This window comes from Triturus cristatus, chromosome 8, assembly GCF_964204655.1.
Source record: "Triturus cristatus chromosome 8, aTriCri1.1, whole genome shotgun sequence".
Taxonomy (NCBI): Eukaryota; Metazoa; Chordata; class Amphibia; order Caudata; family Salamandridae; genus Triturus; species Triturus cristatus.
Window position 1 is genome coordinate 774,585,554 of NC_140591.1, and position 22,720 is coordinate 774,608,273.

The 22,720-nt window shown below is 48.3% G+C and overlaps 1 protein-coding gene across 1 annotated transcript in view; it reads right to left on the reverse strand.

The window, feature by feature from the left end:
- The window catches only part of TUBGCP3 (tubulin gamma complex component 3), a 370,876-nt gene that overhangs the window by 259,250 nt on the left and 88,906 nt on the right, over positions 1–22,720 (reverse strand). The window contains exon 2 of the mRNA XM_085622213.1: positions 20,689–20,796. Within this exon, the coding sequence (XP_085478339.1) occupies positions 20,689–20,796 (108 nt within the window). The remainder of the gene's footprint in view (positions 1–20,688; positions 20,797–22,720) is intronic.

Genomic DNA, 22,720 nt, shown 5'->3' on the forward strand with positions numbered 1-22,720 from the left:
CAGTTACCGGACCCGCTAGCGTACACCTGAGCCCCGAGGTCCCGGTCCCACCTCACACCACGGACTGTCGCCGGATGAGCCGGGGGAGGGACGCCCGGACCCCTCCTGCACCCGGCACCGGATGGGCTGGAGCTATAGGGTAAGCCCCGGTGCGGCGGGTCTCCTGCCCCGTTCTGTGGACCGCGCTGTGGGAGGCTGCAGACCCCCTTCTTCTATTGCCTAGTCGGCTGCAAAGAGAACCCGAGGGAAGGGCAGCGACTGTTGGCTTTTCCCTGCTGCGGCGCAGACCTGAGGGGAATTGCCTCCTTGCTAAGACCCCCCCCCCTGGCCACTGTACCGTTCTGCGGTAAAACATGGCGTTGATTGCCTGCTCGCGGCTGGTGGATGCTACTCCGGTCTCGCCCGCTGCCCGCTTCGCCCTCCCTCTACCAGACACCAGCTCCGCAGTGCCGTCCCGGATTGCTACCGATGTGGGGGCGCAGCCTCCGCTGACATGCGGCTCCGTTCTGGCTGCCCTACGGGACTTTCGTCTACAAATGTGTCTTGGCTTGCAGGCGCTGAGTGAGCGGTTTGACTCCATACTGTCGGCTGCGGGTCGTGAGCACCCCGTTTGTCATCAACAAGGCGTGGGTCTGCCAGTGCTTTTGTCCTCTTGCGGGGACGCAATGGCTGTTTATGATCGTGCTACACTGGTGCCTGCATCTGGCTTTACCGGCACCCAGGATCAATCGCTCTCCAGCTCAATTGCGGATACTTTGTCTCCCCGTTCATTGTTGCCTGCTTCGTTGTTGCCTGCCTCACCGTGCCCGCAAGAGTATCCAGCAGAGCGACACCCGACGTCCTCGAGGAACCGTTCATGGTGGCCTACTGCTTCTTTTCTGTGGAACTCCCAAGCGGCCATATTGTCTTTGTCTGCACGGGGTGCGGGGCCTTCATGTAGGGGCTGGTGTAATCTTAAGCCCGCGATCGGGCCAGGGCTGAACTGATTTATATCGCCATGGTCTCACGGATGGACTGGACTGGATTGGAACTGTTTGCATATGTTGTGCGCACTCGTCGCGGTTTTGTTCGCCTTCATTTAAATTGTTGTGACACGTTATCTTCACACGACCGCTTTTGGCGTAGTGGGTTCTCAGTGTGTGGAGGCCATAGCTGGCCGATGGTTTCGGGCGCTCTGGGGTAACGTAGGCTCCTCCCCACTTACCTCTTTGTTCTCTTATTTTTCTTTACTCTATTCCTACTTTCTCTCTTGTCTATATTTCGGGTTCATTGGGCGACAGGCACTATGCTGGGGGGGGGTAGGCCGTAGCCTCCGCATTGGTGTAGGGTGGGGGGGGTAATTCACTGTTTCTACTTAGTTCTATGGGCCTTTTTCTTTTATGTTTCTGTGCTATACTTGTTTCGATTCGGGGTCCGGGTGGATTGAGTGGGGGCGGCTCTGGAGGGGTGCATATTTACTCATGTGACTATCCTGTTATATAACTGCATCGCCTCACTGCCTGAGATTTTCCTTCCATGACCGTTTTAATGATGCTGCTGCTCTCCCGTGTGGTGAAGCTATTTTGCGGACTCGAATCTCCTTGGTTCTTATTCTTTACTGATTTTTCCCTGATAAAATTATTTTGAAAACCTTAAAATTAACCTTCACTTCTCCTCCCCCCTGGTGTCAAGGATCTCTCCAGTGTATACCTCATGACTCGTTGCTAATCTTGACCGTGGATGCTCAGGGGATGTAATGTTTGTATCTGTGCTTAACCGTACCGTGGCCGGCCTGACGGTTGTAGGCCCGTATTTGTTCTTTTCATATGCACAAATAAAGGTTTTTAAAAAAAAAAAAAAAAAAAAACGCGCCACGGGGCGCGTTTGCACAGTGGTGAAGGTAGGGGGCGGGGCCTGAGGTGATACTGTGCAAACACGCCCTGTGGCGCGTTTTAAGTTGGGGAATTCATCCCTCTTCAATCCAGAGGTCCCCTAGGGGACCACTAGCCCACCAGGTACCTCCAGTAAGCGTCACGGAGCTGCTTTGCAGTGTTGTAAAAAGGGGCATGGCCTCTGAACACCTCTCTGCAACGCAGCTCCCTGGCGCATACTGGAGGTACCTGGTGGGCTAGTTGGCCCCCAGGGGACCTCTGGATTGAAGAGGAATTAATTCCCCCAACTTAAAACACGCCACAGGGCGTGTTTGCAAACGTCACCTCAGGCTCCGCCCCCTTCCTTCACCATTGTACAAATATTCCTCTAAAATGAGCCGAACTACGAATTCCGATTTACTCACCTGTTATCAGGAGAGAACCCAGGGCTGCATCTTTTAGCCCAGCACTGACCCTGAAAAGTAATTGTAAGCGTACTTACTAGTAACTTGTATTTCCTTCCATAGGAATCCATTGTGTGGTTTTCACCAGAAAAGTTTCTAAGTGTCCATATCTGAAACGTACAAATATTCCTCTAAAATCAGCCGAACTACGAATTCCAATTTACTCACCTGTTATCAGGAGAGAACCCAGGGCTGCATCTTTTAGCCCAGCACTGACCCTGAAAAGTAATTCTAAGCGTACTTACCAGTAACTTGTATTTCCTTCCATAGGAATCCATTGTGTGGTTTTCACCAGAAAAGTTTCTAAGTGTCTATTTTCACAAACAAAAAATATTCCTAAAAAATCGTCTGTATGACTTAAACACATTCTTTCAACTGTTTACAGGAGATTGGCCAGTGCTGGATCCAGGATCCACCACTGAGTAAGAAAAAGTAACGATAACACTACTTACCTGCTAAGTGAATTTTCTGCCATAGGATAACATTGGTGATTCTATGTGAAAAATGTTTTAAGTGTCAACTTTTAAAATACAATAATAATCCTTAAAAATCACTACTGTAACCAAAAGGCTTTTACTCAACTGTTTACAGGAGATGTCCAAGGACAATCTAGGATCCAGTCCTCTGGTTAGAAAAGTAATGAATAAAGTAACTAATTGCATTTGACTAGAAATTGACATTGAGCTCAATGTTGCATTGTGTTTGAAATTGTGTTGCCCATTGCAACAACTGTAACTACTGTACTTAAAAGTCTATTGCCTATTTGCAAAGTATTTAAACTAAAGTAATGTATAATGTAATTAAAAAAATAAAATATCTAAAAATAAATTGTTTACAAAATGTAGTAAATCAGTATCAAAATAATCAGTATAACAATTAATACATTGAAAATTGTCATTTACAAAACCTTTGAAATTCACTGAAAAAACCATAGGTTTCAGGCCTGATATAGTTAGGAATTAGCATTTTAAAAAACCTTTGAAATTCACTGAAAAAATACTGATATAGCACCAACCCAAAATACTGTCAAGTGTTTAAAACTACACTATACCCACATGACTATGCATATTTAAAGGTGCGATTGTAAGCCACTACTACCAAGTTTTTGTCAGATATCTTTGTCCTCAGGAATCGATCTCCTATGAGATCCGGGTGAAATACAACACAGAACCAGTTGTCACTAGTCTCTGGTTACAGCAAACCCAGACTTTTTCCTTAAATGAAGCTGCAGTGGCCTGTGTGAGAAGATGCTCTTTATAGAGCCCACCCCCCTTCAACGTCGTGTCCTACTGTTTCTGGAGTTAGTACTGGTGTACTTACTGCACTACACTGAGACCTGCATTCCTCAGAGCAGTGGTTGGGACCCCATTCACAGTGACATTGTGAAAGTCACTACTACCACCCCCAGGCATCACCAACTTACTATCTGGCCCCACCTTCCATTTAGAAGCTACTAGGATCTCCTCATCTGAGGACTCCTCTCCAAAGGCTATACTAGTCATTCCAGAGGTAATATTCCTCTTGAGGCATGAAGCATTCCCTCCATTGTGTCCTGGCTGCAGGCAGTCAAAACACCTACCATTCTGAAAGGGCTTCTTACCCATGGGTCTCGACTACTCCGTTTGCCAGAAGTGGGTTGGGCCTTGACCCCCCTCTGTAGGATTCTGGGGCTCTGAGGAGGTCTCTTTTGTAGGCTTGGTAGGAAAGTAGGATCTGCTTCTTATTGTTACCCCCACTTTTTGCTTGATGTTACACTGTTTTTGACTAGTCTGACTGGGATCCTGCTAATCAGGACCCCAGTCTATCTGCTTTCTCCTTAAAATGTTATGTCATGTACTTTGGTACACTCCATATTGGATACTGGGGTACCCTTTTAAGCCCCTAGTATATGGTACACATGTACCCAGGGCATAGGTACCCCAGAGGCCTCCCATGGGCTGAAGCATGTATTATGCCACCCATGAGAGGCCATGCAAAATGGAACTACAGGTCTGCCATTGCAGCCTGTGTAAGCTGGAGCTTGCACCACTTACTTTAGATATAGGTTCACTATATCTATAGGTCACCACACTTAAAACATATAAGTCACACCTATAGCAGGCCTTAACAATCCTGATGGCAGGGTGCTGGGTCTTATGTGAGAGGGTGTCCCTGCATGAGCAGGGCCCCTCTACAGCCTTCGGAGACCATTCTACCGGGTTGTCTGTGATTCAGCCAGACATACAGGTAGAGGTGCATTATAACCTTGCAGTAAATGCGATCTCAAAAACGGCTGAAACAAAACAGGTTGTGTTGGGTATTAAACACCTTGGAATCAGACCTCCACACTGGTAACCGGTGTGAGAGTGAGAGGTATGGTTCCACCCTTCAGAAGCGAGCTTTGTGGGGTCACTGGTCTTTCCTGTGCCAGCCTTCTCGTCCCAGGCAACACAAAATGGTTGCTGCTGACCAGAGACACATTTCTGCCCTCCTCCTGCTGAGCTAAACTCGAGCAGGGGAAGGCAGGACAATAGCCATCCTGTCACAGGAAGGTGTGACCACCTCCCAGACAGGATTTAGTGTATAGGGGCTGAGTAGGTGCTCTTCCAAAATGCCTGAAAGTCTGCATCTGGGGTACACTTGGTGTCCCTGTGCATAGTCCAGTTCAAACCAGTTCTGGGAGACGTTGGCTCCTGCTCTGGCGCAAAACTGGTCAAAGGACATGAGAGTAACCTCTCCTCTGTCCTGACCCTCCCCTAGGAGGGTCCTCTGAATCCATCCAACCTTCTCCTTAGGTATATATGGGCTTACCTGGCTGTAGGACCTTAGATTTGATGTGGAAAAGATTCTGAACATGAAACCATGGACCTTCGACCGTCTGGACACTCTGGACTTCAACTGGGCCCGACTTTGTCTACCTTTCCGTCCAAAGCATCGTCTGTGCCCTTGCACCATACAGGCTCCGTGCAAGACCTGTGGAGCATCAAGGATATCTGAAGAATCTCCCTTGGGGTGAAGGAGTCACTCCCCTGCATTCGCAGGTACCGTAACACAACTGACCGGTCTGCTGATCCTGAGCTCCTGGAGACTCCAAAGGCTCCAGCAACACATGAGGTGGGTTCCGACGTTCCTTGAGGTTGAGCTGCCCTCTCATAGAGTTTGAGGCCAGTATCCTTTGTGGGGACCGCATAACCCGAACCCCTGTGCACCGCATACTTTTGCAAGTGCATATGCTTGCTGGCGATTCCCGAGCTTGTGCATTGGACTCAGTGTTGTCCTGACCCCGAGCAGTATTTCCACAAAAGGACTCCGGCCTGCTCGCAGAGTGCTCCGTGGTCTGGTGCATTGTGCTCTTGCTTGAGGTCCCCTCACGACTCCTGGTCATTCGGCCTGTGGGTCATCCCAAGGGTCATCCTGAATTCTGCTGGCTTTCCTGGTTACTCCAGACGTGCCTCGACTCCCCATTGCTTGGTGAGTCCCCTGGACCTTGCTGGTTCCCACCGTAACCTGCTTGACCTTCCTGCGTGGTTTGCTGTTGCCAAGGATAGTTGGTGCTCCAGCCAGACGGCGACCCCTCAGCACTCGACATCCTTCGTGAGACAGCTAGCATCCGGCTCCTGGTCGTCCTCGTCGTCTCCTGGTCCTCATGGCTGCAGAGTCAAACATCCCTTCTTCGCACCTGAAGCACCGAACATCGGTGGGCATTCGTCTACCGAGCCCCTGGTCACCCAGAAGTGACCAAGACTCTGTCCCCTCTGCTTTCAGGCTCCTTCCATCACAAATCCACCCTTGGATTCCAATGGACACTTTCTCCCTTCCTGGCAGCAGCACTTCCTTGAAGCTCCCCATTGAAAACGACTGCAGTTTCCAACACCACTTCAGACCTATGCACCAGGCTCCCCTGGGATAGGTAACTCGGGTACTCCGGTATCCACGGGAGGGGTGGCTCTCCAACCTCCTAAGTTCCAAAGGGTTTCCTTGAAGTCCACCGAGATGGGTCCTCGAACATTAAAATTGTGTTAGCACACTGCACACATCCTCCGTGGGGTCCCTGTTTATTCACCTTGGGTGGTTCCTTGGGGTCCCAGCGATTCTACGTGTTCTAGACACTGTCTCGATTCAATTCGTGGTTCTTATACCACTATTTTAGTATATGGTTTGGTCTCCCCCTGGAGCCCACTGTGTATTGTGCTACTTACAACTGTTTCTTTGCTAAAGTATTGTGTGCTTTGTGTTGCATCCTCGTGTAGAGGATACTAGAGAGTGTTATATAAATAAATACATATTTTTTATAACTAAAACATTCCTTCAAGATTAAGCCTGAAGGCTGCTCTCCACAGCTACCACTAGGATAACTTTCTTAAAGATTATCTTTGACCTCATACTTCATAAGGGTCGTTTGGACTGGTGCAAGATGTCCCTTGACCCCTTTAATTAGTGGACAGCATATACCAGGCCAACTTCTCACATTGGTGTACATCGGTTGGGATTCAAGCCTGCACTGTTTTACCATGTAAATCTTTGTATTGATTAACTGAAAACCACTAAGTACTAGGTACATATAATACCAGGTTAGAACACGTAAGTTGTACTGAACTTAGCATTGGGTAATTCAAGGGTCTAGCACACCCTTTCTCCAACCTAAGAGAGTTTAGTTTCGCACTAGGTTAGGTAGGTACATTCCTTCAAGATTAATCCTGAAGGCTGCTCTCCACAGCTAACACTAGAATAGCTTTCTAAAAGGTTATCTTTGAACTCATATCATGAGGGTCGTTTGGACTGGTGGAAGGTGCCCACTTTAATTAGTGGATAGCATATACCAGGCCAACTTCTCACAGGCTTGCTACCCCCCACCCCCTTCCTTCTGTGACTCGGACACCTCATCTTCTAGGTTCAGAAGCCTCCACTACAGGTACTAGCTCCAACAGCAAGGAACCCCTTTGTTGGGCACCCACCCTCCTCATCCTAAGAGCCCTCTCAAAGGTTGATTGACACTGGATATCCCCTTCTACAAACTTAGGCATAATTCCTTTGGACAACTGTGGATATCGGGAACCCCCTACCGATGGCTCATTGCCCTTTTTGCTGCCACCATCCCAGTTGGACTGCTAGGCTGCAGGGCCAACTTTACTCTCCACCAGAACCAGTCCCCTCTCCTTCAGGGCCAGTATCCTTTTCTCCAAACCTAAGAGGTCTCCCCACGACCCCTCTTGAGTGTTGAGCTCCTATTTTACAGATTTTGAAGGAGCCCTGGTACTGGTAACTGGGGTGGGGGGGGGGGGGGGGGGGGGGGGAGTGGTGTTCAGGGTGGCGTTCCCCATCCTCTCTGCCGATGACCAGTCTTTAGTCATTCTCTTCCTCAATGTCTGAGGTAATGTCTTCCTGTATGAGAGCTTGGGCTCTGCAAAATTTCTCCCACGCCCTGAAGATCTTTCTTGGGAGAAGAGCTCAAGTTCATCTTTCTGCCCTTACACAAAGCCCTCAACTTGCTGATTACGTGTGGACAGTGTAGACCATCTATTTCCATTGTTTCTGAACTTCTCAACAACTTTTCAAAACATTTTACAGCTTTTTCCAAACTTTTCAAAAGTTCAGTAACTATTGGAAACAGTACATTAGAGACGTCAAAGAATGATACAATAAGCAAATCTGATTAACACTCAAAAATACTTTTGTCATCTCAATTTGGAGGATTTTTCGATTTTCTAACTTATTAGCTGAGTGGTACTGCGAAACACAAGATTTCGATCCCACCGCTGTACACCAATGTGAGAGAGTGGATTATGGTGTGGTTGTGCTACCTCAATGTTTAAGAATTGACACAATTTAGTATCAGGTTAAGTTAGGCTTGTTTGTAAAACCTTAGCTCAGACCTGGATAGGTGTAGCACAGAGCAGTCCTGCATTATCAAAGAAACGAGTGTAAAGCATTAAGTACCAAAACAGCAAATAAGAACTCTACACAATGAAAATCTGACACCAAGTTATAAATCTAGGTTATATTTTTATCTTTAAATAGACACCTGAACAAAAATCTACCAGAGGGATACGGGGATAGAAATTTTTGAGTTAACAATAAACCACCACTTTTTCACTCAATGCATTAAATCATTGTAATCGACCGCAAAAGCAGTTTGAGGTTAGTCAAGAAAAGCAAGTTGAAAACTGCTATCTAGGCACTTTTGAAATGGAACCAGTCATAGGGACCAACCAGTCCAGGGGGGACAATTACCTTTCGCTTTTAGCAGTCGCCAGTCCAGTTCCAAACCCTTAGGGAGGACCACTATTGAAGTTAATTGAAATGAAATGAAATGAATTTGTACTTGTATAGCGCACTTATACCCCAACCGGGGTGTCCTGGCGCTGTACTCATACCGCTGTGGAACCCTTCCTGGCTTTTCCCTGTGAAATGTCCACTCCTGGGCACCCCCAAGGTGAAGCCAGGCATCCCAGCGCTGTTGGGGCTGTTGTGGAGATTAAGCAAGCTGTTGCAGAGTGGGACCCATGATTAGAATAGGCACCGAGGCGAGAATTATCAGGTCAAAGGAAATTGAGCCCAAGACCCGCTGAGGCAGGAATTGAACCCTGGTCCCGGGCCAGACCTCTGCATCAATTGAGTGGTCCTGATGCATGGGATACAGTATGATAGTGGATGATGAACATGCTGAGCTAGTGCTGTGGGTCCTCCTGGGGCCACTGCTTGGTACTAGAATTTTGGAGGAGGTCTTTGACCTCAGGGATCAATTTCACACGGGGTCAAGGTGAAATTAAGCGCAGGTCCAGTTGCCACTGTTCTTCGGTTACAGCAAACCCAGCAATTTCCTTTAACTGGTAATAACTTCTTTGCATGGAAACTTTAGGACACTATGATGGCTTCACATGTCTAGCAACCTCTGTGTACACTCATGAGTCAGGACTTTGTCTCCCAGGATGCACCTCAGCTTCCAGAAGTGGACAGGTTTCTTGGCGCTGGGCTCTCAAGGGCGCAGGCTTCTCCGCTTTTATGGCCCTTTGGCCGTAACTGGGAGATCACCAACTGACTCACGAGTCACTCCTTCTGCCTGGCAACCGAGGGCACTTATTTCCAACGACGAGGGCACCACAAGCACAGCCCTCTTTGTCAATCTTAGGGTGCAGCAGGTGCAGTTCAGTCTTTGGTGTAGCATCACTCTTCTGGGTGCAGGGAGCATGAGGGCAGTCGTTCTTTCGTCTTCTTTCCAAGACAGTAGTGATTAGAGGTCTTAGTGCCAGGGGTGCCACTTTTATTCCCAAGAGCTCAGGGTTGGTGGCGACTAACTAGCAATGGGCAATCGGGCCCCATCCTACCTGATGACTACTTCCTGCGAAGTGCAGCATCTAGCTATCCCACAGTGCACTATTCTGCCCACACCCAACAATGTGATATCCTTATTTCGGTGTGTGAAGCTCCCTAGCCAAACCCATTGATGTGGCTACCTGGGAGATACACTCCCCTTGAAAAAACAGTTTGACAAGGGCCTTTCCCTCCCTGATAGAGATGCAATCTTGTCTGCCTAAACAAAAGAGCAGCCAGTTCTGAGATTGACTACCATTTGTCCGTCAAAGGCAGCACTACCATTTGTCCGTCAAAAACAGTTTCTGACTGAAGCGCGCCACGTGGGCTCTCACCCACTCTGGTCATCATGCGAGGAGGTCACACCTTTTCTCTCTGCAGGTCTTTTGTTCCTCTTCCTGAGAGTCGATCACATCTCTCCCCATGAGGGCAGCAGGCTGCCTCGGGGGCAGCAGCTGTTTGCAAGAGAGACCAGCCACTGCAAAACTTTGGCAACTAAGTGGAAACTTTCTTAAGTTGCCATTTGCGAAACAGTTATATTAAATTTGAGTTCAGCAACAAGTCGGGTTTATTGCAACAAGTCTTTTGATACCTTAAGGTATCAGATTTAGCAGTTCCATCTGGAAGTTACCACAGCCGAGTTGTCAGCATGTAACTTCATACTATCCAATGGGGTTACTAGCCTTGCTACAGTAAAAAAATTAATAAAGGTCAGGACATGTAAAGTCATCAAAACCTATGTCATTCTTTTTAATATAATGCACACTGCCTTTACGGCGTGTTCTTTGGGGTGACTTATAAATCTTAAAAAGAAAGGTTCTGGCTTTGCAAAGGGTGTAAATGGCAAAGTTGAGGTAGGAGTTTAAAAACCACTCTGCCAGTCTGGAATGGCTTTGCCACACTTGTGGTGGCCCAATAAGTGCTTCAGTCCACGAAGAACATTTAACTGACAGACCGCCTGTGCCGTATACTAGGGACTTACAAGTAAGTTAACTTATGCCAATTGGGGACTCGGTTGTTTTTAAGTGTAAGAGCACTGGCACTGGGGCCTGGTTGGAAGGTCCCAGAACAATACAGAGGCATTAAACCAGTATTAAATCCAGCAAAACTAAAGCAATAAGTGGGGGCTGAGTCTGCATAAAGGATATCTCCTACAGAAGGCCTTTCTTCCCCTAGCTCCTCTGGACAAAACTCCCCACCAACCCCCCTAGAACTGCCAATGGTACGACAGAGTTGGAGTTGAGGAACAAAGAACATTCTCAGTCTAGATCACCTCTGCATTATTCAGCAGCTCTGGGCCTATTGTAGGAGGTCAACAGGCTACTCAGGGAGTATGTGAGCCTATGCTGACAGATACTAATCTACTATTTACTTGTAAGGGAAAAGAGTGGAACGCTCTACTCCATTCAAGATCTGTTCCATGTACGTAATCTCCTCTTTTTGTCCGAATTCTGGCAGCTGTCTAGAAATGCAAACAATGAGCTCCATGAACCTGCAGGAGGCTTATTTTGGAATTATGTATATGTGGTATGTAAGGTGCCTGCCCTGCAGGATCACAGGAAGTGCCTCCATTTCTTGTAGGAAATTAAGAATACGAGTAGAAGGTGCTGCTATCAAACCTGAAAGGCAGTAGAACAACAGTGGGTTGGAATGCTACTCAGATTGATTGTCAGTGGTTTAGACTATTTACAAGCATTCCCCTCATCAACTTTTGTATGTTGATTATCTGACCTGGAAGCAGCCCTCTAAAGCCTTCTCTCACCTGTAAAACATACCAGCTGCTCGGGAGACTGCGTCTCTGTTATAGAAAAACACCTCTTGTTGTTCGAGCTACTTCTGGGACTGCAGGTGCTTTTCACCCTGGTGGATTCCTATGTAAAACTACCATCCATACTTGCAGCAACTCACTTGATGCAAAATTGACACAACTTGCTTAACAGACACAACTTGCTTAACAGAAAGTCAAAGACGGTCCACTCCATCCAGTTATCCATCCATCACGGGGGCGTGGCTAGCCGCCTAAGATGGCGGTCGACTCCTGGTAGAGCTCCGGCGCCTGCGATGGGCGTTCATTCCTGGTGCCACCTTCCCCGGCCACCAATCGACCGGCGCACCCGATGACTGAAGCCCTGGAGTCCCCCGCTACGCTGGAAGCCCTGGGGGCCCATCCAAAACGTGGCATGGAGCGGAGGTGAGCCCGGGTCGACCTGCTGTGACGTTCGCGCTGAAGCCGGGACCTGCACTACGGAGAAGTCAGAGCGCGATGCAGGCGGCCTGGGGTGCTGTGAGGCGGGGCTCCCGCTCGCTGCGATCTGGAGAGTCTGGGACACAGGCACACGCTTGGGAGCACAGCCCGCCCGGTCGCACGAAAGGATTGCGGGAGGCCCGACGGGTCGAAGCTACGTGCACCGGGCGGCAGCTACGGGGAGCCGCGCTGAGGCCCGGAAGAGACGGACAACGTGCAGCTCTCCCCAGGCGATCCACCAAGGGATAGGCGGTGAGTGGGGAGGATTGTCTCAGTGTGCCTACCATCCAATTCAGAGGCTGAGGCGCGTGGCTGGACTTCGCCTTTCCCCCACCCCCCCGTGACTCCACTGGCACGACTTGGAGCCTGGTGGGACTTTGCCACACTGGATACAGGGGGTTGATTCCTTTTGGAGACCAGGACAGGTCATGGACCATGCCCAATGGAGCACTGCATAATTGTCCTTCCTCACCCAGTTTCACTCCCGTGGTGACGCTGCTCTCCCTCTCACGTGCGCGCCTGGTGGCGGGGCCTCCATTGTCCATCTCGGGTTCCCCTGCCGGCCGGGACGAGTAGCGGAATCGCTGCTGGGACCAGCGGGACTGAGCCAGTGGGGAGGGGAAGCGGCACCATCACTGTACAGTTTGCCCTGGCTGGCCGACCGTGCGAATCTGGGACCTACACCGGCCAGCTGGCTCGTTATGAGGCAGACCTGTTCCTCTGACCTGTCGATTTGTGAGGCCGACAGAGGAGTGCCATCGCTAACTCAGATCCAAGACCCTCCCAGCTGATAGATCCTACCACCCCTTCTATACAACAGACGTACTATGGACAGGGTCATGCACCGGTCACCCACGTAAGGGTGGCCTGGACCTCTCCCCCCCCGCCCGACCATACGGAGTCCCATGAACAGTAATTTCGGGCGCCACCGGAGTGGAGAGCGCACTACCCACTACAGTGATCCCACGTCATGGGCCGAACCAAAGCGAAGACGCACGAGGGCCGGCGAGAGATGGGGCCCCCCCTGCCAGGGCGGCCCCCTCCGGTAGACGGGATGAGGTCATCTCCCCTGTTCAGACTGGGGCTGCTCCAGACAAATTGGATCTAATCCTGCAGGAAATCTGCGATTCCAGAGCGGAATTTGCGGTGCAGCTCGGTACACTTACAACCGGCATTACGCTCCTCAGGGCGGACCACGGGAAACTAGCAGATACCGTCAAGGACCATGGACAATCCCTCAAGGACCTGAACCCGCGAGTGACCACGAATTCCACTGAGATACGACAACTGCAGCAACAAGTATCGGGCCTTATGGACAGAGTGGAGGATGCGGAGGGTAGAAGCAGGCGCAACAACATCCGCGTGATCGGCTTGCCAGAGCGCAGCGAGGGTAATAGGGCGACGGACTTTATGGAGGCGTGGTTCCGGGACCATGTAGCACCGGAGGGACTCTCCCCGTACTTCTGTGTCGAACGGGCCCATCGAATACCAACCGGGCCGCCTAGGCCAGGCGCGCCACCCCGCCCACTGATAGTGAAAATCCTGAATTATAGGGACCGGGACGTGCTGCTACAGAAAGCGAGGGAAAAATCCATAATCCAGTTTGGAAACCATCGCATCTCATTATACCCAGACTACACTGTCATGGTCCAGAGACAGCAAGCGTCCTACCAGGCGGTCAAGAAAAAACTGCAAAAAGCGCAACTCAAATACGCATTACTCTACCCGGCCAGGCTCAAGGTCATCTATGACAAAAAAACTCACTTCTTCGACAGCCCTGCAGATACCGAGGAATGGATGGAAGTTATGGGTATAGGGTCTAATCAGCTCAGCCATCCAGATTCATCACCGCAAGGCTCGGGGAAAATCCCAGACTCCTCAGAAATCAGGCTCTCGCCGACCCCGGACCCCCACCCAGGAGAACAGTGGAATGGGGCCATTGCGCGAACAACAACGCCGTGACCAGAAGAGGGCTCTGGCCGCTGCTGGAGCTTGCCGCGAGGACCTCCTAAAAACCACCACAGACTCTGAGGACAGTACCCTGAACTCGGATTCTGAACAAAGCATTATCCTCTTTCCTACAATCACCCACAGGGCGGCAGCTGACAATCTATAGTCAATAGCCGCAGGACCTACTTGTTGAGTGCAGAACCTTTTTGAAACATATACCGGCAAGTGAAATGCAGAGGACATAGAAACTGACTATAGAAGCATATGGTTCGCAGGCTCTATTTACATAGTAGCTTCTCTTTACAAATAGTATCATGCCAACAACGACTACCACCTTAGGGTCTTATAATCTAGTCACATGGAACGTACGTGGGTTGGGGGCGATACAGAAGAGACATCGCATACACGCTTATCTCCTCAGGCGTAAAGCACACATCGTGTTTTTACAGGAATCCCACTTACTAACGGTAAAACACGCAAAAAATGGCAGGGACATATGTACTCCACCAACTACTCGGTGTGCGCCAGGGGAGCGACGGTCTGGGTACGTCATGGGGTCCCCTTTCTGGAACTGGAGCGTCGGGTTGATGACCAAGGGAGGTACATATTACTGAAGGGAACATTAGATGGTGCCCTGATAATCCTGGGTAGTGTATACGCCCCTAACTTTGAACAGGATCGTTTCCTGAGCCGCCTGGGTACTGCATTGGCGGACTGGGATGGTATCCCCTGGGTGCTGGGGGGAGATTGGAATGCTGTGTTGGATGTTACCCTAGATAGATCCCTACCCCCCCCCCTTAACTGCGCGAATACTACTAAGTTGGCCGCACTGTTTGCTAGCCTGGGTGGATGGCTGGACACTTGTGGACGTATGGAGATGTCTATATCCTGCCCACAAGGAGTACTCTTTCTTCTCCCCATGGCTCGGTTTCCATACTAGAATCGATAGATTTCTCTGCTCCCGAGCCAATATCACACAGGTCTGCCACGCTACTTACCTAGCTAAAACCTTCTCAGACCACAACCCCCTAGAGCTTACACTAAATTGGGGTACTGTGCCTACCCCTGTGCCCACCTGGAGGCTACATCCGCAGCTATTAGAGGACGCTCATTTCCGGACAGCCCTCTCCACCACCATTACTAATTATCTAGCTGACAATTGGAACACAGCCTCTTCTAACTTAATCGAATGGGATGCGCTCAAGGTGGTAGTACGGGGGGCATCGATAGGACAACAAGTGGGGGCTCGCCAGGAAACGCACTAACGATTACACGCAGTTGAGCAACAGCTGACTATATTGGAACAAGAAGCGGTGACTGACCCTGATAAACAAACGGAACTGCAGACCGCCCATATCGAACACGCTGACACACTAGAAACACTACGGATAATTGATCAGAGGGTATTCCTCCAATGTAAACACACAGAAGCAGACAGGTCTGGTACACTTCTTGCCCGCATAGTTCGGGATAGGCCCGACCCTCCGGTAATAACTAGTGTCCGTACAACCCATGGCAATATTGTCCACACCCAGCAGGACATCAACCTAGCCTTCCAGGACTATCTTACCACACTATATGCGACGCCCCCACCTGTCGAAAACTCCTCTATCGTGGAATTCCTGCAGGATTTACCTATGCCGGTACTTTCCAAAGAGACACGTGCGGGTATAGATTGTCCCATAACGCAACAAGAATTACGAGTTGCAATAAAAGATAAATCGAAATAAAACGCCTGGGATTGACGGGCTACCCACTGAATTTTACCACACGTATTCTGAGGTATTGGTGCCGTACTAGAAGCAGTATATAATACAGCCTTCGCGAAAGGCCACTTACCACACTCTACCATGCAAGCATTGGTCATATCCTTACCCAAACCAGGACGTGACAGCCTAGATCTCCATAATTACAGCCCCTCTCCTTACTTGCAACTGGGTATAAAATCTTAAGTAAGGCTCTTGCCAATCGAATACAGTCCTCCCTCAATATGCTCATACATAGCGATCAGTGCGGGTTCCTGCTGAATCGTAGTACATCCCTCTACACCAGGCGACTGCATTATGTAATGGAGGCCACTCCGCAGGCTCATCAGTCGGCGGGTTGCATCGCCCTAGACCTCCGTCAGGCCTTTGATTCTCTTTCCTGGGAATTTATGTTCGCAACCCTTCAAAGATTTGGATTCCCAGACACATACCTGAAATGGGTACGCCTTCTCTATACGGCCCCTACGGCTCGGGCGGGATGCTACATCTCTAATCAATATCCTATTCACAAGGGCACACAACAGGGTTGTCCCTTATCGCCATTATTATTCGTACTCGCACTAGAACCTTTAGTGATAGCACTCAGAAGGTTGGTAGACCGGCTTGGTATACCAATCGATGGAGTGACCCACCTGACCATCTACGCAGACGATATCCTGTTGTATTTACGGGACTTGTCGGCCGACAAAGCTCCCTTACCGGATTTCCTTGACACCTTTAAGCGCCTCTCGGGACTGGCTATTAACCCGGAGAAATCTGTGGTCTTCTTTTTCAGGGATAGACCACGTCCAGATACCCGGCGCTTTGGGGATTATACCTTGCCAGTGGCACCCACCACCTTTAAATACTTAGGTATTCAAATATATAGAACACAGGCAGATCAGATAGAAGGTAATATCACACAAGCCATAACGGGACTCCGGGCCAGTGTGGCCTTCTGGGCCTCCCTACCTCTCTCAGTAATGGGGCGGGTTGCCATCTCTAAGATGGTGATGCTCCCTCGCCTATCATACTACTTTGTGAACCTACCGGTCATAATACCACAGTCTACCTTTAAGACATTAAACACCTTGTTGTTGGACCTTATCTGGGGCAAGGGCCGCAGGCGTTTCAGCCTTCGGAAACTTCAACTCGAGAGCGGAGGTGGGGGTCTGGGAGTTCCCGACTGCCGTGCCTACTACTATGCTAGTCAGCTCCAGTGGCTATCCTATTGGACCGCGGGGAGACATTTACAAGAAATTGGGTACTCATCCGGGGAGTTGGACCGGGGGATGCTACACTCTCCGCTGTTGCCCAAGGTTAAGATCCCCTCGGACACCCCGCCCCCCTTTGTATACCGCTTTACAATGCTGGAAGAACGCATTGACATACACCTCCATGGCGACTCCTTACTCACCGAACATCCCTCTTTTAGGTATCCCCACACCACAGGGCAGGCTAGCGAAGACCAGTATACAGGATTGGATGGATGTTGGGAGTAGAGGACATTGGAGCGTTCTTTACTGACGGACACTTGATGGACCACAACATCTTTTTGCAGACCACAGGCGCCTCGCCACGTTTATATTTATTGCATGCCACTACATAAAGAACACATGGGCACCGCAGCGCAGTGAATCCCAACAGCACAACCTAGTACATCTGTTATATCATATGGGGAAGGAGGGACATTTGGTGCATTGGTTATACACAGGAATACGGACGCACGCTGTGATCTTGCTAACTTCACTAAGAGAGCAATGGTCTGGGGACTCTAACTCGGAGATTACTGATAAGGCTTGGCAGTGCATGCTAGAACACCCCAAAAGAGTTTCCCGCAATGCCAAACTAAAATTCATCCAGACCATGATCTTACATTGGGCATATCTCACCCCCAAGCGGATCCATCGTATGTTTCCTGATGCCTCACACAATTGCCCCCGCTGTAAAGAGTATGAGGCGGACTTTCTCCATATGCTGTGGTCTTGTCCACATCTCCGGAACTACTGAGAGGGAATCAGTCAAGCTCTAGGCGAAACCACACAAACCCCTACATCAGATGACGCCCTGAACTGCCTAATGGGCCTCCGCAAACGCTCGAGAGTACGACTGAGATTCATAGACCTAGCCCTCATTTTAGCGGTAAGAACTCTTACTATGAGGTGGAAGTCCCCCAGGTGTCCAGCGTTATCCAGTTGGCAAGCTGACATGATACAATGGGGAAAGGCCGAAGGGGCGGCACTTAGGAGGGAGGAGGAGAAGGGGCTTCGGAAGCAGCCCATTTCCATGGACTGGGAGGCAATGCTACACGAGTTTGAATCACTTGACTTATTGCCCCCTCCGGGTACTCCGGTTTCGTAGACACTTGGAGGGAATAGGTCACGATACCACAGTAGGCCTCATGTTTGTGACCCATACATCGCATCGCATGATTACTGAGTACCAGTCCGTGCTACCCTGTTAGTACTTCCCCTTGAGGTCCTACTGGACACAGAAAACACTGTACAACCAGGAGTGGGAGGGATGGGAGGGTTAGGGTGGGAAGGGACAAAGTTGCATTTGTTATTTATGTTAACTGGAAAAAGTAATAACACTATGCTATGCATTTATTTGCCATTCCTGCAGTGGGCAGCTATACGCGAGGTCACCAGACCTTATTAATACCCCCCTTTTTCAGTCTTGTGGAGGGTGGGGGGAAAAGATGGTAACCCTGTGAAGTATTTAAGCTGTATTTATGGTAAGAAGAAAATGACCGCCCCTATGCAATTTTTCACTGCATTGGATTTTGATATGATGGTATCTAAATAAAGTCTGTTAAAAAATCCATCCATCACAGATTTGAAGGGCCCGGGTCTCATGCTGTTTGGGTGACCCTTCCACCTACTAAAGGCGCAGACTGTAGTCATGAATAGCTCAGAGCTCAAGTGAGGTACAATATGCGGTTCTTTCTTTAAAGACTCAATGGGACCCACTACACACCTCCTCATAAATTTGCTGAAGCTAAAGACTGTCAGGTCAAGGTTGGTAATGGTTCACACAGACTATACCACAGGCCCCTTTTACTCTTGGAAACCTGAGGCACTTAATGTTCTACAGCTTTGCGAGCTGGCACTTGAACATTTATCAGGGCGTGCTTCTGCTGGTTTTGCTCACACCTTAGGTTCACAACAATGAAGCACAGAGCACTAACTGGAATTTACACTCACGCTGTGGAAACTCCACCAAGATGTCCTTGACACCATCATAGAGGACTGACAGCAGCTAGTCCTAAAAAAGCTTTGCAACTCACTGGAACTCCAGGTAAAAATAGGAAGTCTCTTGGAGAGTCATGGGTCCAAAGTAAGCAGAGGGCGGCTTTAAACTGGATTGGACTGGACTAGAGTACACAACCTGGTTCCTTTATGTCTTTGCAACCAACTCCTCAGAAATCCAGGCAAGTTTCAACAAGAATGTTCAACAAAGGACTTGGAATGTTTGGTTCATGCCAAGATAACTACCCACCTAGGTTCATTGTTTGCAAATGTCACGGCCTTCCTAGATTCGCATGAAATGTTGCCCAGATGGTAAAAGAGCGGTGACTGATCGGAGTTAGCGCACACATAATCTAAACAATCATGAAAGTAATCAAAAAGTACACTCGTATGTGTGCCAGCCAGCTAGAGGGTGCCAACCTCTCTATAAACACGATATGCAAGTGAAGGTTCACTTCGGTGCTGGATGCACAGCGTGTGAATAGACTAATTCCCTTAATCCGGATAGCTAACAAATTAAACACTGATTTGTCACAACAAAATGTTGACACATGTAATCTGTGAATTATGCATTTATATGTTTAGGCTTTATTTGGCTTGTTGATACACGTTCTCAAAACAATCAATCGTGATCGCCATGTACAAAAAACAAAATATGTACATAGGAACATGAAGATTATATTCCAGTCAACACAACTTTCAAATTTTCTTTAGAAGATATGCCGAATGCATTTCGGGATTTAAAGCATCCCTTCTTCAGGGGCCACTGTGAAAATACAAACAAACCATAAGAACTGGTATGAACAAGACTCTACAAATCTATGAAGAACAACATATAGGAGAGACAAGTGGAGGTAATGAACCCTAATGTGCTTACGCATGGCAACAGAAAAGATGTGCACTGATGTGAATGATAGTGAACCCAATAGGTGGCCAGAGGCAGAGAAACAAATGATGTATCAGAGTATGGGTAATAGATAAATTGGATAGTTGAGACACAGTTGAGGAGTCCCCCATTAGAAAGCTGGGATAGTTGAGACACAGTTGGGGACTCCCCCATTAGAAAGCCGAGTTGTGCTGCCATAAAAATGGTGCTTGTGCCATACAAGTGCAAAATAACATTCTCAAAATCAGCCATGAGTCCTGTCCTCACTGACCTGGAAACCTCAGATTCACATTATGCTGCTCTTTTACCATTTAGAGCTTTCGAGGCAGTCATGAAACGTAATAAAAACACTTCAGAATACCAGGGGCTGTATTACAAACAGTGTTCCGAGGGTGCAGCAGGAGTGAGCACCAGTTTTCTGCACCCCGAGCACTGTAGTATTACAGAAGAAGGCGAAGGTGTTTCTGCCCCTTCTTTAATACAGATAGCGCTGGTGCCTTCAGAGAGTTCCTCATTATTAGGAGGTCCAGACCCATGCTAATGAGGGAAACAAGTTGAATCTGTGCCCTATTATGGATGAGCACACAGAGGCAAAGAGGCCGTCAGAAGGCAAACTGACTGTGCACCACAGAGGAGTAGCCACCCGAGGGCATCCCCTGCATCCCCACCAGACATCCGCCTGCAGGCGAGTGCAGTCACTCACTTCACCTGCCTCCAAGGGAGCCTCTGCCTCTTCAAATTCCGATCGGGTACCACCTGCTCAGAGAAAGACATAGCGGCTGAATGACTGCTGCCCTCGGGGCAGCACAGGTTCACAGCTGCCCTGGGGGCAGCGCATACCTTGCAATAGGGAGACCCTGTGTAAAGGTGCGCCATGGCACAAACATGGAAAGTGAGCCTGTTACTTAATACAAGCCCACTTAGCCTAACCCGCCTACCAAATAAAAGTGATCACTTTAAAAGAAAAACCTTGTAAATCAGTCACTGAAAATAAACAATTAACTTACGTTCTTTCTTGATTTTTTCCGCTACAAGGAACTCATCCCTCTCAACAGTTGGGGCAAAATTACTTCCAATGACCCTCACGGCATACTGGAACTGCTGGGCTACATCAGCTGAAAAAGAAAAGTGTTGGGTTAGAAGCCGTATTCATACAGAGCAAGACTTCCGATATGAATGTCAGTGGTTACGTGCAGTCGTGGTCGGTGCAGGTAAGTGCAGTGAGGCTGGGAGAGGGGGGGGGGGGGGGTATGAGTTTACGTCACCAGACGACGGAATAGGTTTTATTTATTTAATTTTACCTGTTCGTCGTCTGTCGACTTCCACCCAGCTTCATCGCGCTTACCTGCGCCAGCCGCCGCTGTTTACGTGTACCACAAGAGGGGCCTAAATCATATTAACACGATTGCTAAAGACCTACCATTTAACACATTTTGATCTACATCAATTAATAAGCAAGAGTTATATTTGAATTTAGTTAATCCTGCAATTAATCAATGAGTATTATTTACAACTTACCCCATCCCTACAGTTGAAAGGAGGCCATTAAACAACTCACAGGATGAAGGATAAGGAATTCTTGACTGAGGTAAAACTTACCTTGCTCCGATTTAGCAAAGAAATTATTTATTTATTTATTTAATGTATGGAGTGTTTCTACCAATAAGCCGTGCTATCGGGTTATATGGGGAAAGTACAAAACGATAAGTGGGAATTGCAGAGCTGCTATAATTATTGTGAGAAGTAAGTAGAGAAAATCTAATCATTTAACAGTGAGTGAACAAAGAAAACAGCGTATATAGAGAGAGATAGAGTAGAAAGAAAAGTTACAGTGTTCAGGGACAGGCAGCAAAAAATGATTGCGACACTAGTTATGCGTACACAATGGCTAGCGGGGAGGCAAGAAGAAAATAAGATGCAGGGCACAGTGTACAGGAGGGAATAGAGAGGGACAATGAGAGATGGGAGGTGCAAGCCCATGGATAAGATTGACGGTGATACACAGAAAACAAAAGAGGATGCAAGAGTGGAAGTCATCAAACAAGGCAGAGGTAGAATAGGAAGACTACAGAGGTGGGGAACGATTTAGTCTTTATGTTTTTTAGGACCCAAATGGGACAGGAGAAGTAACAGAAAAGGGGATATTAATATTATATATTGATGTTAAAAGAATCACAACCATGCCTTAAACATGTTAAAAAGCATAGTCAAGAGGTTTAAAATAGGCAAGATCTGTATCACATACATAACGCCTCACTGACATCAATAACTTCCAAAAGCGAAACAAGAGGGAAGGTCAATCCCACGCGACCACCAACAAGACCGTATTGATCCATTACATGATGTAAGATGAGGCACTTCCACTCCCAGTGGTGGGGGTGGTGGGAGAGGAGACAAGTGTTCAGGAAGTCTGGAGTCAGACCAGCTATGAAGCACATCCAGCTCTTAACCCAATGACTACAAATGCTATATACAGCACCTAAATGATCCTTAATGTCAATGGTACACCTTCATAAGCATGAGGTCACGTCAACCCGTTAAGCCCACTCCAGTCTAGTGAATCAGTAATCAACAAACAGAAATGAAGTGTCTTACGAGGCATAGTTCTGATTGTAAGACTATCTTTTTATCTTATTTGGCAATTTCTTTCCTGAATTAAATTATGGGTCACAATGTCCGCATGTTCAACTTTAGGTGTACAGTGGAGTGCGATTATGTTATCAACCTACTGGACTAACTTAAAATTGTAAAAGTTTTGATTTTCCCACGGAGAGAGAGTCGAGAAGATGCTTACAAAGTTTGCTTGGAAGCAACACAAACTCCGTTTCATGGAAGGGTTGGATCTTAAAGTTAACATCCATAAAACCTTCGTTATGTCCTGCGATCTGAAACGAGCGAACAATCCAAACTTTTTCTTGCATTCTAAACCCATCCAAACCGCAAAAAACTTCAGTTACCTGGGTATGGTCTTTAATAACTCAGGGTCTTGGCACCAGCAGCCGGAAACCAGAAACAGTGAGTTTGTGTGGTGTGAAGTAT